This window comes from Protopterus annectens, chromosome 6.part0 (genome assembly GCF_019279795.1).
Source record: "Protopterus annectens isolate FY-2018-M chromosome 6.part0, PAN1.0, whole genome shotgun sequence".
Lineage (NCBI taxonomy): Eukaryota > Metazoa > Chordata > Ceratodontiformes > Protopteridae > Protopterus > Protopterus annectens.
In genome coordinates this window covers 583,917,381-583,932,385 of record NC_056737.1, presented here as the reverse complement: position 1 = coordinate 583,932,385, position 15,005 = coordinate 583,917,381, and the positions used below count along the sequence as shown (strand labels likewise).

Sequence of the window (15,005 nt, the reverse complement as noted above, 5' to 3'; positions counted from 1 at the left end):
CATTATTCTATCGCAAAGTAACAACTGCTTAAGAGCTGCTGCACATCTATTTTCTGTCAATTAAGAGTGATTTTGTTAATTCATAGAACAGAAATAAGCGATGCCTTCCCTTTAAGAAACAATAACAGTGTTACATGTTTAGTGTTTACATTTCAGATGAAGAATGTTCCATTCCATAACATGCACACAATTATTTTTCAATAGCAATGTTTCATTTGTGTGTTATAATACTTTTAAATCTATACTGATATTTCAAATGAATTAAAAAGTACTTACGTAGATGTGGATTGATTGGTGCTAAAAGAGAAAGAAAAAGAGGGTTTAGTTCTATCTCATTAAGTTAAGCTGACAGTTTTCAACATAATCTTTCCTTTTTTTACCTCTACATATTCTCCCTTTTGACAGGAGCTAAGTGCTCGGAGAGGTGGAAATATTCACTTTGGACATGCATGACAGAAGAACACATAAATGCCTCTCCCAGAGTAGTAGCAAATGACCATACAAATGCTTTTTAGGGAAATCAGCTCTTGAAAAAATGGCCTATAATGGATGCTGAAAATTATAGGACAGTACATTAAATCCTATAAATAATTTGCTGATGTGCACAAATTATGTTTCTATTAAAATTAGAAAAATGAATCTACACTCGGATGAAAACCACACAGACTTGTAATGTGCCTATATTTATTAGAGATAAACTTTTACTGAGGTTCTTGTGGAAAGCTGAAAAAAATGAAAACATTTTATTTTATTTTATTTCACTTTATTTTATGTTTAATTCACATCTGCTGTTTTTCCAAAAGCTGTTGAAATAAAAGCAGAATTTTTTTTTCTCTAAGAAATCTATATCTTAGTGTAGGATAATATGGACAGCAGGTCACTAGCTCATTGCTGTTCAGACCAGGAGCAACTTTTGTTTACATATAAAAACATAAAAATAAATCATGAACTACGTGTTTTTCAAAATGCCCCAGTAAGAGAGAAAACATAATACATAATTAGCCACAGAAGAAATTAAAGAAAACAGGACAGGTTTCTTGCAACACATGCCCACTGCACAAGAAAAAAGAACATATGCCCTGTACTACTAATGGACAGATGCATCTCCTAAATGTTTTATCCCATGCATGGTTCCCCTCAGATTATCTATGGTACGATCCCAGTTATTCTGATTAGTGGTAATATACAAGTATCGACCATGGGATGGGTAAGGCAAATCTATAACCAAATGGGATAGGTTATCTCAAGCATAAAAGTCTTTTGGCTTTTCCCGGTTAGGGGTCGCCACAGCAGATCTCTGATCCGCTTATGATTGGCAGTGGATTTTTATGGTGTCGAGTTGACAAACCGGCGCCCAACCTTCAGAGAAGGCACACACACATTCACGTACCTACCTGCATGTCAGGTTAACATTCCGTCGCTCATGGGGAGGACATGCAGACTCCATCCACAAGGCACTCCAACCGAGAATCAAACTGGAGAGTCTCTTGCTTTAAGGAGATGATGCTAACCACTGCACCATCGCGGCAAGCTTGTTTTGAGCATAAAAAAGGGAAATTGGCTAGGCTTAAAATGGCTCACAAGGGCAACTAGCCTAACAATTACCTATGAACCTATGCAGGTATGGCATAACAAGCACCTCCCTCCCTTCCCAACACTAGTGATCCATGTGGTTTGATCACCTCTGTCATTGGGCAAAACTAATGGCTTATTAATAGGTGGTAAGCCCCCTAGATTTTGCTTTTTTCCCCTCATTTACCTCCGACAAGCTTAAAACATATTCTGCTGCTGCTGCCTGAATACCCAATACCTTCCTAGAGTTCTACCCTGGCTGCTTATGTTCTACCCTGAACAGTAGGCATACCGTATCATTACATGGATATGTAATGATTCTGTTATTCAACCTCATAGCTCATTGGCAAAGTATAAGGTGGTTAATTCAGCACACCACATCAATACCATCTGCTAAGCTCCAGTAAGTCTGATACACTCTGCACAATGGCTTTGCAATGCGGCAAATTTGTCTGCATAAATCCCTGCTAGAACTACAATCAGATGACAAGGTACAATGCCTTTGTTGAGTCTAAAGGTCACAACACCAAGGTATGACCATAAAATTTTAGAAGCATGCATAAAAATGAATCCAGCACTACACCAGCATATGCATACATGCAGTCAACGTGTTCTTCTTTTACTTAATTTTATACACCTGTCATGTAATTTTATCTATATTAATTTGTAAACATGGTGACATAAGCTATTCTGCTCATAATGTGCATTTTGAGAGACAACTGAACATCTGAATAGGCAAACACACATATAAACATGCACAGAATAACACATACACACACGTGAATGCTTATAAATTATACAAAAGAGGGCTAACAGACCAAACCATGAAGAATAAACACCACACACAAAGATGGCAAAATGAACCACTCCAAAGATAATAAAGACATTTAAGCAAAACACATTTTTATAAACAAAAAACACTTTAATAATAAACCACAAAGCTTTCAAGCACAAAGTTCTTCATCAGCATGGGTTCCATTCAAGCACTCAAACTCTCAAGTATTTGAGTGACTGAATTATCAGCTGTAGTGCTCAAAAAAAGCTTTTTGAACTTTGCCTTTGTTTATGCAGACAAGATCAGTGTACAGCAGGGACTGAGGAGTATACCCTTTCCCTACTGGAGAGAATATTCGGAGTTAGTATATATAATTATCAGGGATAATGTGTGGAGCACAGGGGGCCTTACCCTCTGCAAAAAAAAAAAATATATATATATATATATATATATATATATATATATATATATATATGTATGTATATATTTTTTTTTTTTTTTTTTTTTTTAATCTGTGTGATTTAAACTCTTTTATGCACACACACACACACACACACACACACACACACACACACACATGCACACTTACTTTCCCACCCTGTCTCTGGATACACAGGACATCCAATCTCCTTCTTACCATCATGTCATCCACTTTCAAGCTCCATCCTTTAAGTTATTCAGTGTAGCAAGACATCATTTATTTGCAGTTTGACTGATTCTACATCTAGATTTTGATCAATAGAGCTATCTTAGGTAACCAAGGCTGAAGCTTTTCGATGTAGGGCTACTACACTTTATGGCAGGCACATGTACTAGACAATTGAGTTCCTGGTGTAGGTTGCAGTAGGCCAGGTCATAAACCCACTTAGCACTGACACTTAAACTCGGGTCCTTGTTCTGCTATCCAAAAGATACTGCTCACCACAGTTAATACATAAAACAGTTGGTTTACACAACTCTTTCAACATATAACTCTTCCCTCTACAAACATCACCTACATTCTGTGGTACTGCCTATGACTGTTAATTTTTTGGTGAACTCTGTTGGCATACCTCTCAATTTTAATTCAAAGGGCACCCAGTACCTTTCATGGTGAAGTCTAAAACAACCAGCATGTTTCTTGAGGTAGAAGGTACTCCACACAGACACAGATAGAAGATGCAAGCTCCATACAGAGAGTGAATAGAGAACAGGATCAAACCATGGATCTTGAATCAGTGAGATGAAGACCCTAGCCATTATGCCAGTTTATCTTTCTTAATAAAGCAAAATATCCAGTGCTTAGTTAATAGCATACAGTCTGGCATATGCATTTAAACATAACACAGGTTGTATTGCTCTTCAGAATATTATTAATAAAGCATAACATATTAAAACTTTGGTGTACACTTGCTAATATATTTGTTACAGCTGAAAATAATCCTGACTTCTTGTATCATTCTATAGTGGTCCACATAAATAAAGTAAGTGTTACATCAGAACCAAGCAATCAGAGACAGATTGCCCTCTAGTTATTCTAAAAGATACAGGTAGCCTCACAAAAAGAGACTCAGAAGATTATGTTTATTTGGGGAACATGCTTCACACTTAATCTTGCTCCATTTTTAAATAAATAATAGTGACAGTGATAAAGGAGTGTCCACACATGCTGGATATGTAAACTTAACGACAGTGTTTCATAACATCCTCCGGAACAACAATGAAAACAAACAATAATAATAATAATAAATTTAGTTAAACACATTCAACTAAACCTGAATGGTTATGTAGTTCGGTGGGTAAATGAAATGATTGATTTATAGGAAGAAATCATAAAACAAGAAAGTTATTTGTGTGAACTTTCTGAGATGTCTAGTGAAGTCCTACAGAGGTAGTTAGCAAAGTGGGTTGATAGCTGCAAACTGGGGAATTAACTTACCTCCGCAAAATATGGAAAGATACCTTAAGTGAGCTAAAAAAACTTACTTTGTGCAATAAAACAGTTTTACTCTGAATGTCAGTAAATGTACTGTCTGTGTCTGTGTGGGGTACCTTCTACCTCAATAATACTGTGATTACACAACAAAAAGGAGGCAATGATAAAATGACACAGGAAGTACTTTACAAACTAGCTTTCATCAATGTGCGGCAAAAAATCAGCAATACTTAACTCTGCTGCAAAGCCTGTACTCATAGACATTACCAGTAGATTGCAGAAAGTCTCAGTACCACTATATACATCTTTGATATGGCCAGTTATAGAATATAATGACCACATACTACATCCTAAAAGGAAATCTCTTACTCAGGTCAAGAATTTTCAGAAATTCTTAAATAAAACCGAGGTAATGAAAACATATATTATACTGATGGACTGCTGGAACTATCTTTATTTGCTGTATCCTACAAACTATATTTTCTTCGGGGGATCATCTCAGACCCAATTGTCAACAGGAAATGTACTTACCTACTGGTAAAAATGAACAAAAATAACAGAAAATAGGACATGATTAATTGGAAACTACTACCAAAACAAATTACCCACTGCACTGGTGTTAGATACCTCTCTTATAGAGGACTTGTATGTACATGAGTAACAGAAATTATAAAAGTAGAAGGGCAGCAATTACATATTGTAAAGGCCAATCAGTCATAAGCCTTACAGCAAAATTTAAGAATCTGTGAAGGTTATTTCCTGTTATCCAAACATGTAGGGCATGTGCTTCACAGTTGCCAAATGACCAAAACATGCAAAGATCTAATGGGGTCAGTGACACCAGGATTTTGCCCATGTCGCTAAGACCAATGACTATAGACTTGATAATGCTAGATTTCAGGGCATTGGCCTGAAACTTAATTGATGGAGGGTAAGACATTTGCATTCGCAAAAACAAATACTTCTGACAACTACATCAACTCCATTTTTTTGCTGTTGTCATCAATTAAATTTTTCTTAAAAACAGGTTTTACTTTCCTGCCAAGTCATCTGCTTTTCTAATAGAGATCAAAACATATTTCATATAAATTTAGAACTGGGAGCCATTTTGTTGGCTATTGTTTTATTTTAGGCTTTTCGTAGTGTACTGAGTTTGAGCATGTAGTAACAGACTGACTATTTGGATTTTTACCTTGCGCTGTTGTGCCTCACACTCGTATCTGTCTTGTTGGAAGGTTAGTTGGGTATTGGACTCAGATTTAATTATTTAGAAATGCTTAAGAGAAAGGGGGCTTAAACAGCTGCTGAAGAGTTGCAGGATGGGGTGATTAAGTGGCAGATCTGGGTACTATGTAGGCAGAAGAGTAAGACACTGAGACATCAATGAGGAAACTCATAGCAAGAATTCAATGATGAAGGTGGCAACATCGATTAGGAACAGTTAGGAAAACTGTAGTGTGAAATGATGAAGGATAAAAGAACCAGATGTAGTATAAGGCGAAGTAAGTGCACATTCCGATGAGAAAGATAAGGAGTATTATGATAACGAGGGGAAATGAAAGTGAACAGAAAAATGCAAAAAAGTCTAAAAGAAGGTGGAAAATGAATTAACAGAATGGGGACTGAAAGTTAATGGATTAAGGATAAAGCGTAAGGATGCTGCACTTCTACAGCATATTCAGGAGATAGAGATAGTTGTGATGATATATTTAGATACATGGTGCTGTACTGCCCCAGACACAGCCTGTGATGAGACAAGAAGTGGCCCCCACCCTAGAAGAAGTAAGAAAGTACAGTTGTGTACACTTACCATAAATGTAGATGTTCAAGTGTATTCACTGTTGCAGTCATTACATTTGGGTAATCTGCTTGCAGGTTGCCCTCAGTCAGCCTGATAAACAAAGTCTTGGGTCCTGCGTCAGTTGCTGTCCCTTCTTCCATGACGTCAGGTCGTCAGGGGTATAAAACATGCAGCTGACGCCATTACATCAGTTTTTCTTGCCCCAGATGTCAAGTGCCCCCTTATGGGAAGCAATTAAACATGAAAGCACAAAAATATACCTCCAACAAAAAAGCAAATACACCAAAAAGGCTTTTAAGCATAGTAAAGGAAAGTCAAAAGAAGTTAGGGGGCTGGAGGGAGGGTAACCAGGACTGCAACAGTGAATACACTCGAACATCTACATTTATGGTAAGTGTACACAACTCTACTATGTTCTTCATGTTTCACTGTTGCAGTCATTACATTTGGGTAGATTCCCAAAGCTATGGTTGGGAGAAGGAGTTTAGATAGCATTAGGGCCAGCTACAAGGCCCTGCAAGACTGCAGTGGCAAAGCCAGCTCTGGATTTAGAGAAAATTTGCAAATGATAATGCTTGGTGAAAGTATGTACAGAACTCCAGGTAGCAGCTTCTAGGATGTCTCTGGTAGGGATGCCTCTGAGAAAGGCTGTAGAGGTAGATGCAGCCCTGGTGGAGTGAGGTCTGATCCCCTGGGGGGTAGGTTTTCCATGGTGCTTATTGCAGAAATGAATGCAATGGCTTATCCATTTAGAAATGGTTTGCTTTGAAACAGTCTTCCCCTCTGCCCCTGCAGCAAATGCTACCAAAGTTGTTAAGATTTCCTTTGAGGCTTAGTCCTGTCCAAGTAGAATCTAAGTTGTCTGTGCACATCTAAGGAATGCAGTATCCGTTCCCCTTTATTCTGTGGATTGGGAAAGAAGGCTGGCAAATGAATGGACTGATTAAGTGCCACACTTGATACCACCTTGGGCATGAAAGATGGATTGGTTCTGAGTGACACCCTGTCCGCATGAAAGATGATGAAAGGCTCTACTGCCATAAAGGCCTGTAATTCAGATACCCTTCTAGCTGAAGTAATTGCTAAAAGGAAAGCTGTTTTCCAAGAAAGATATTTTAAGTCTGCAGTAGCAGCTGGCTCGAAAGGAGGTAGAGTGAGTTTCTCCAAGACAAAGTTAAGTTCCAAGGCTGGGGTTGGAGCTCTCCTGGGTGGTCTCAAATTTTTGGCCCCTCCGAGGAACTGCTTGAGCAGTGGATGAGAGAGCAGGGGAGGTTCTGTGTTATAATGAGCTGAAATGGCTGAGGTGTGGATTTTAATGGAAGAAAAAGACAGGCCCTTGTGAAGCATCTCAGTTATGTATTGTAAAATCTGAGGTAAATTGGGCACTGCTGTGCTCATCCCTTGAGAGTGGTTCCAGGCACATAATCTTTTCCATTTTTCAGCATAAGATTTTCTAGTACTAGGCCTCCTTGCCTCTAAAATGATATCCAGCACAGGTTTGCTGAGGGATGGTAAAGGAGAGATTAAGTAATTATACAGGCTGCAAGGTTCAGTGTTGGTAGCTGAGGGTGCAGAATCTGGTTCTCCTGCTGAGACAGCAGGGAAGGAGTCTGAGGCAGGTGCCATGGAAATAACCATGACACACTGTGCAGGAGGGGGTACCAGTGTTGGCGCGGCCAGTCTGGAGCAATCAAATTCATCCTTGGTTTGTCCTGTTTGACTTTTAGTAGTACTTTGGAGAGCAGAGGCAGAGGGGGGAAGGCATAGACTAACAGGTTTTTCCAGCTGACAGGTTTTTCCAGCTGAAGGACAGAGCATCCACTTTCCAGGCTTGTTTGTGGGGAGTCCTTGTGCAAAATTTGTCCAATTGGTAGTTCTGGGGACAGGCAAACAGGTCTATATCTGGGATCCCCCATTTGCTTGTCAACATGTTGAAAATCCTTGGTTCCAGTTTCCACTCATGTGGGTCCATAAGGTTTCTGTTTAGTCTGTCTGCCAGTGTATTTAATTTTCCTGGCAGGAATTGAGCTTGTAGGTGCACTTGGTAGCTCAAAGCTGTGTTCCCCAATGCCATGGCTAGTCTGCAGAGGGGGTAAGAATGTGTACCCCCTGCTTGTTTACATACCACATAACAGTGGTGCTGTCCATCTTTACCATTAGTTGTCCTGGAAGAATGTGGTCCTTGAAGGCTGTCAGAGCATTCTGTACAGCTAACATTTCTTTTTGATTGATATGCAGGTGCATTTGACTTGGGTTCCATTTGCCCTGAATGCACTTCCCTGCCAGGTGAGCCCCCCATGCATAGTCTGATGCATATGTTGTTAGGGTTTGGGTGGCAGGGGGTGGTGTGAAAGGTAGTCCCTTGTTCTGATGGCAGACCTCTGCCCACCAAAGGAACTCTAGGCGTAGGCAAGTTATGATAGGAATCATTGTTTCTAGGTTTTGAGAATGTTGACACCATAGATTTTTTTAGATACCACTGTAGTTTCTTCATATGCAGTCTTACATATGGAATTAGAAGAATGCAGGAGGCCATGAACCCCAAGGCTTGCCGTATTTGTCTTGCAGATAGCAGGGTTTTTGTGGCCACTTGTTTGAAGTAAGTTGTCAAATGAATTTGCTTTTCTGGTGTGAGGTAAGCCATCTGGGAAGTTGTATTTAAGCTTGTTCCCAGGAATATAATTTGTTGACAGGGTACCACTTGTGATTTCTTTTCATTTATGGTGTACCCCAGACAAGTTAGAACCCTTTTTACAAAGGCCGGATGATTCAAAAGTATGTCCTGGCTTTCTGCCTGAATTAGACAATCATCCAGGTATGGGTATATTTGAATATTTATTTGCTTGCAAAATGCAATAACTGGAGCTAGGCACTTTGTGAATACCCTAGGCACAGTAGATAAGCCAAAGGGCAGTGCAGAGAACTGATAGTGCATGTAGCCTGCTTTGAAGTGTAGGTATCTTATGCAAGATTCCCTGATTGGGATATGCAGGTATGCTTCTTTTAAATCTAGTGTTGCCAACCAGGCATCTTTGCATAGCATAGGAAGTAATTGGTGAAGAGTCAGCATCTTGAATTTTGGAATCTCCAAAAAGGTGTTTAGATTAGACAGGTCCAGGATAGGACACCATGAATTGTCTTTCCTGGGTACCAGGAAAAGTCTCGAGTAGAAACCTTGTCCCTTTTCCACTTCTGGTACCAGTTGAATAGCTCCATGCTTAACAGAAAGTACTTGTTTTTATGCCTCTGCCCACTGATTTGGGAGTAGGTCTGGCCATCCACTTTGTGTTGGCAACGTTTAGAAGTGAAATCAGTATCCCTGGGACACTATATTTAAAACCTATTTGTCCTGGGTAATGAGTTCCCAATTCTTTGCATGAAGAGCAATCTTTCCCCGCAAAGGGGCATTCAGATGATAAGTGCTTGGAAATTTTAAAAGGAAGTCATTGAGACAATTTACCATGGGGGGAGTCTTATTATTCCCAGACTTGGAAGTGGAGGCCCCCCACTGCTTAGATCTGTGAGTCCCCTGAGACTGAAACCTGGGGTTTTTGCTGTGTCTGAGTTTGGCTTGAGAAGACCTGGAAGGGGCTGGAAAGGACCAATTTTTAGAGGGCCAGTGCCTACTAAATCTAGGAGGCTGAACTTGTAAAAAATCTTTAACAGTTTGCATAGATTTAGCTTTATCTTCCATCTTTTTAAGAACTTCCTCAGCCTTGTTGCCAAACAGGCGGTCCTGATTTAAAGGAGCACCCAGCAATTTAGCTTTAACATGATCAGGCAAAGATCGCTCCTTAAGCCAAGCATGCCTTCTGAGCACAGTCCCAGTAACAGCAGCCCTACAAGGGGCCTCTAATGAATCAAAACCACATTGCAAAGTATGTTTTCCAACTTGTTCGGCAGAATGCATTAAATCCTGTAATTCTTTATTTTCCACATAGTCAGGAATCAACAACATTTTCTGTTTAAGCAGTCCAATAACATGTTGCTGATATTTTAACATATGAAACTGGCAGTTTAAAGCCCTAATGGCCAAGGTTGCAGAAGTGTAAACCTTCTTACCCCATCTATCCAGCGCCCTGGAGTCTCTATCAGAATGGGTAGGATTTTTAGCAGTAGAAGCCTTAATGCCCTTGGGTCTCTGTGAAATAGTCTCTGGATCTGCAATAGGATTTTTGAAGAGGAACTTGTGGGACTCAGGGACCCTGTAGTATCTGTCAGGTTTTCTGGGAGTAGTAGGCAGGGAAACAGGGGCCAAACAAGATTCCGAGAAAGCATCATCAACAATGTCCAGTACAGGAGGAATAGCTAAAGGGCTATGCTGAGGTAGGAGAAGGAAATCCCTAAGTCTCTTTTTTGAATCAGAGTAATCCTGGCTTTCCCAGTAGAAATACACACTTAGAGAATGTAAGGTTTCCCCAAAAGGAAAACCCTCAGGAGGGGAAGCAGAGGGAATAGAGTCCTCTGCATCAGAATCCTCATAAGTAGGTAAGGACAAATCCAGGTCATCAGAAGAGTCAGACAAAACAGAATCCTGATCAGAAGATTCATAATCAACCTCAATCCTAGGCCTCTTAGAAGGGGGGGGGGTTGGCTACCCCTGATTAGAGTTATTAGATCATCCAAAAATGAATGAGATAGAAAACTCACTTTATTTCTAAAACAGAAAACAAAGCTTTCGGGAGTATCCCTTCCTCAGTGTTACTTAATAGGAAGGGATACTCCCAAAAGCTTTGTTTTCTGTTTTAGAAATAAAGTGAGTTTTCTATCTCATTCGTTTTTGGATGTTACATTGGCTCTGAATAGAGAAGAGAAAAACCGTGGTTGGAAAATATATTTTTTAGAGTTATTAGATCTTCAACCATTCTTATCATTTTTTTTTTAGGCATAGAGGCCTGAGCATGTGGCCTGGGTGTTGGTTTTTTAGACATGGATCGAGATTTAGGCCTAAGTAATGAGGGAGGCATCGATTTAATATGCAAGTCCGTAGGCCTGAATACACCCACAGAAGCCCATGCCTGCACAGCGGCTCCGGGCTCATCCAAGGTAGAGACATCCGCGGGTTCTATAGTTGAAGCATCTCACAGCATACCGGACTCTGAATGGGTCTCAGTAGAGGCCTGCGAATCAGAAGTAGTGGGTATCAGGGGCTGCAAAAGCACCTCACTGTGTACCGGCGAACTGGCGACTGGCTTAGGAGAAGCATTATCAGCAGTTTTGGACCGCGGCGGCCTGTCTCTGTCTTTATCTTTGTGTTTTTTCGCAATCCCGGTAGTTGGATGGCTAACTGATGACATTTCTGGATAATTAAACTGAGAACCGAAATATTTAGAGGCAAAAATATACCGATGATGGATAGTGCGCTGATTAAATAAAGCACAAAACTGACAGCAAGGTACATCGTGGTCAGGGCCTAGGCAAGGAATACAGTATGAGTGAAAATCTTTATGAGGTATTTGCTTTCCACAAGTAATACAATTATTAACTTTTACTGACATTGGTAAGGAGCAAGAAAAAGTTTCCCCAATGGGGTACTTAGCTTTAGTTGCAGACTTCAGTTCAGAAACTCGAAAATGAAAATTTCAGGAGTCGACTGACTGGCACTTGCGAGCTGCTTCTGCTTTGGGCACCGCATGGCAAAAAAGATTGATGTAATGGCGTCAGCTGCATGTTTTATACCCCTGACAACCTGACGTCATGGAAGAAGGGACAGCAACCGATGCAGGACCCAAGACTTTGTTAATCAGGCCGACTGAGGGCAACCAGCAAGCAGATTACCCAAATGTAATGACTGCAACAGTGAAACACGAACAACATCAACACTAAGGAAAATGAAGTCAGGGAAAGCAGCAAGCTCAGATGAGGTCGCAGCAGATATGATATGATATGATAATGATGCTGGGTGAGATGGGGACAAATGGGCTCCTGTGGGTAATAGTAGCAGTGTGGAAAGATGGGCGTATTCTAGATGACTGGAGAATAAGGATACTCATTAAAAAGGACAAGAACAAAGGGGACATCCACATCTGGGAGCAGTACAGTAGTATCAAACTCCTGCTGCATTGTATGAAAGTTCTGGAGAGGGTGATTGATAAATGGATACACATAGTAGTAGAACATAAGATGGGAGATGAGCAGTTTAGATTCAGAACAGGATGCAGCAGAACCGACTTAATGTTTGCAGTTAGACAGAGAGTTGAGAAAAAGCCAGAGATGAGGAAAGAATCCAACTGGGCATTCCTACATTTGAAGAAAACATATGACAAGGTCCCAAAAAAGCTGACCTGAGCAGTCCTGTCGTAGTTCAAAGCCCCGGAAACATTGGTAGAATTAGTGTAGGCCTAGTACAAGGACCCAATGACTCAAGTATGAACAGTGTTCAGACTCAGAGAGGGGTTCCAAGTGGGAGTGGGTGTGCACCAGGGTTCAGCTCTGAGCCTGCTGATGTTCATACTGGTAATGGACTACATTAGCAAACAGGTCAGAGGGGACAGATCAATAAAGTTGCTGTATGCAGACAATGTGGCACTACAGGCAGACTCTGAGCAAGATCTTCTGCAAAGGATGGGGAATGCAATGCAAAACTGAAGGCACATGGGATGAGACTAAGTACAGATAAGACAGTGGTAATGGCAAAAAACTGGGGAAATCAGAAAATGCTGAGAATTGAGACAGAGGGGAAGATAGTGGAACAGGTTAATAGCTTTGAGTATCTGGGAGGGGTTGAGGAGAAGGAAAGTCTGACTGAAGAAGTCAAAGCTAGAATCAGAGGGGGCTGCAGCCAACTGGCACAGAGTGTCAGGTGTAATGTATGACAGAAATCCAAAAAAGCTGAAAAGTAAGGTGTACAAAACAGTGGTGTGACCAGTACTACTGCATGGTACAGAAACCTGGGCAGTAAACATAGATGATGAATCTAGAGGTGATGAAAATGAAGTGCGTGAGAAGGATGGTAGGGTGCACACTGTGGGGACATACAAAGAAATGATGACATAAGAACAGAAGCCAAAGTAGCTTGAATTGCAGAAAAGATCAAAGATAACAGATTATGGTGGCTTGGGCACGTGTACAGAAAGCTTCAAAAAGGTCCATAAGCAACAATTAACAGAATACATTTCCAACAAAGTTGACAATTTACAATAATAAGTTTGACCACTGATTAGCAACAAAAATCTAAGTACATGCATGCTTAGAGAGGAGATATAGTAGTAATTTTGTGAGAATGTAGAGAGGGAGGCAAGTTATACGAGGAAGTCATTAGAGAAGGAGCTACTGACATAAAGTAGGAATAATCAGATTTCAGGATGGAATGATGATGGAGTAGGTTAGTCAGGACTTAGTTACATAACAGAATATAATTTATGTAAGTCCTTAGTGCTTTTCTAAATGGTGTAGAAGAGGATATTAAAGGGATGTTTGTGGGCAGTGTTCCATTTTTAGCTATGAAATTTGAGGAAGGGAAGCTCCATCTGAATTGTTGATATTTGTTACTTCGAGGAGATATTTGTTACTGGAGCATAGTGCTCTATTACTGGAGTAGGGATGAAGGAAATTTTTTAGTGTGGGTATTTTATCTGGGTAGTATACGATTGCCCATTCGATTCTCAGTTAGAGCGTCTTCTGTGTGGCGACATGCGTGAATGGGCGTTCCTTCGTTGAAGGTTGTGCGTTAGGCCCGGCAAGCCAGCATGTAAAAATCTACTGCCGATCATTAGTGGACCGGAGTTCCGCTGTGGCGACCCCTAACCGGGAAAAAGCCGAAAGACGCAACAAAAGTATACGATCTTATGGGCAACTATGAGTTGATTATAAAGGAGGAGCTTTGGAAGTTAAAGCCAATTTAGTTGTTTAGGGGCTAAGCAGTGGTGTGATCCAGATGGAGAATCAGTGGTAAACTTAACGATTTTGTTATAACAGGCTTCGAGTTTTCTTACATCTGCTTTTCTCAGATTAGTAAGTACAGTGGAACCACAGGGGAGTGTAGAAATTAGGTGTATTTGTGCTATTGTAGACTTAGTGTTTTTTGTGAGATACTGTTCATTTTTGTTTAGTATGCCTGTTTTTTTGTGCACTTTGTTATGGTCAGGGAGATACGGACATTGAATTTTAAGTAACAGTCAGTCTCAGCCCCTAGTAGTTTAGTGTGAGTAATCGTGGCGATAGTTGTTTTATTGCTGGAGATTATGTTGAATGCAGGAGTGGAAAATGATGAATAAGTGAGGTGGAAGATCTTTAGTTTTGTTTTTTGTTTTTTTGGTATTTAGTATTAGTTGGGAACTAGTGTGCCATGCTTCTTCAGAAAGAAAGGAAGCTTGGGTTAGTGAGTGTAGTTCCTGGAGGGAAGAGGAAGCACAGATTAATGTAGAGTCATCTGTGTATTGGATGACTGATGCATATAGTGTGGTAGTATGGAGGTTATTGGTAAAGATGGAGAACAGTAGGGGTCCGAGAATTAAGCTTGGGAACTCGTAGTGTAACAGGGAAGAGGTGGGAGAGTTCTCACTGCCGTTGAACTGCTTGTTGTCCCCCTGCTAGGTAACTCTGAAACCAGGTAATGGAGGATTCACTAGGATTTAGTTCTTAATGAGTTTAATGTGATTGACCATGTTGAAGGCCTTGGAAAGATCAAGGAAGATAGCAGATAAATACTTGCCATTGTTTCTATGAAGATTTATTGTGTGAGTGAAAGTCATTAGAGCAGTAGTAGTGCTGTGATTTGGCCTTAAGCCATGTTGTGTATGTGAAAGAAGATGATGAGTGTTTAAATACTCCATGATTTGTGTGTGTATGCACCTTTCTAGGATTTTGGAGAGGGGAGAGAGTATAGCAATAGGACGATAGTTGGTCAATTCTTTGGAGTTGCCACCTTTATGGAGTGGAATAATGTGTGAGCTCTTCCAGCGTTTAGGGACATGTTTTTCAGTAATGGGCTGGTTAATAAG

At 40.4% G+C, this 15,005-nt stretch overlaps 1 protein-coding gene across 1 annotated transcript in view; it reads right to left on the bottom strand.

The window, feature by feature from the left end:
* The window catches only part of MDGA2 (MAM domain containing glycosylphosphatidylinositol anchor 2), a 4,933,289-nt gene that overhangs the window by 648,466 nt on the left and 4,269,818 nt on the right, over positions 1-15,005 (bottom strand). Inside the window, exon 12 of the mRNA XM_044074257.1 lies at positions 277-297. Coding sequence (XP_043930192.1) covers positions 277-297 — 21 coding nt within the window. The remainder of the gene's footprint in view (positions 1-276; positions 298-15,005) is intronic.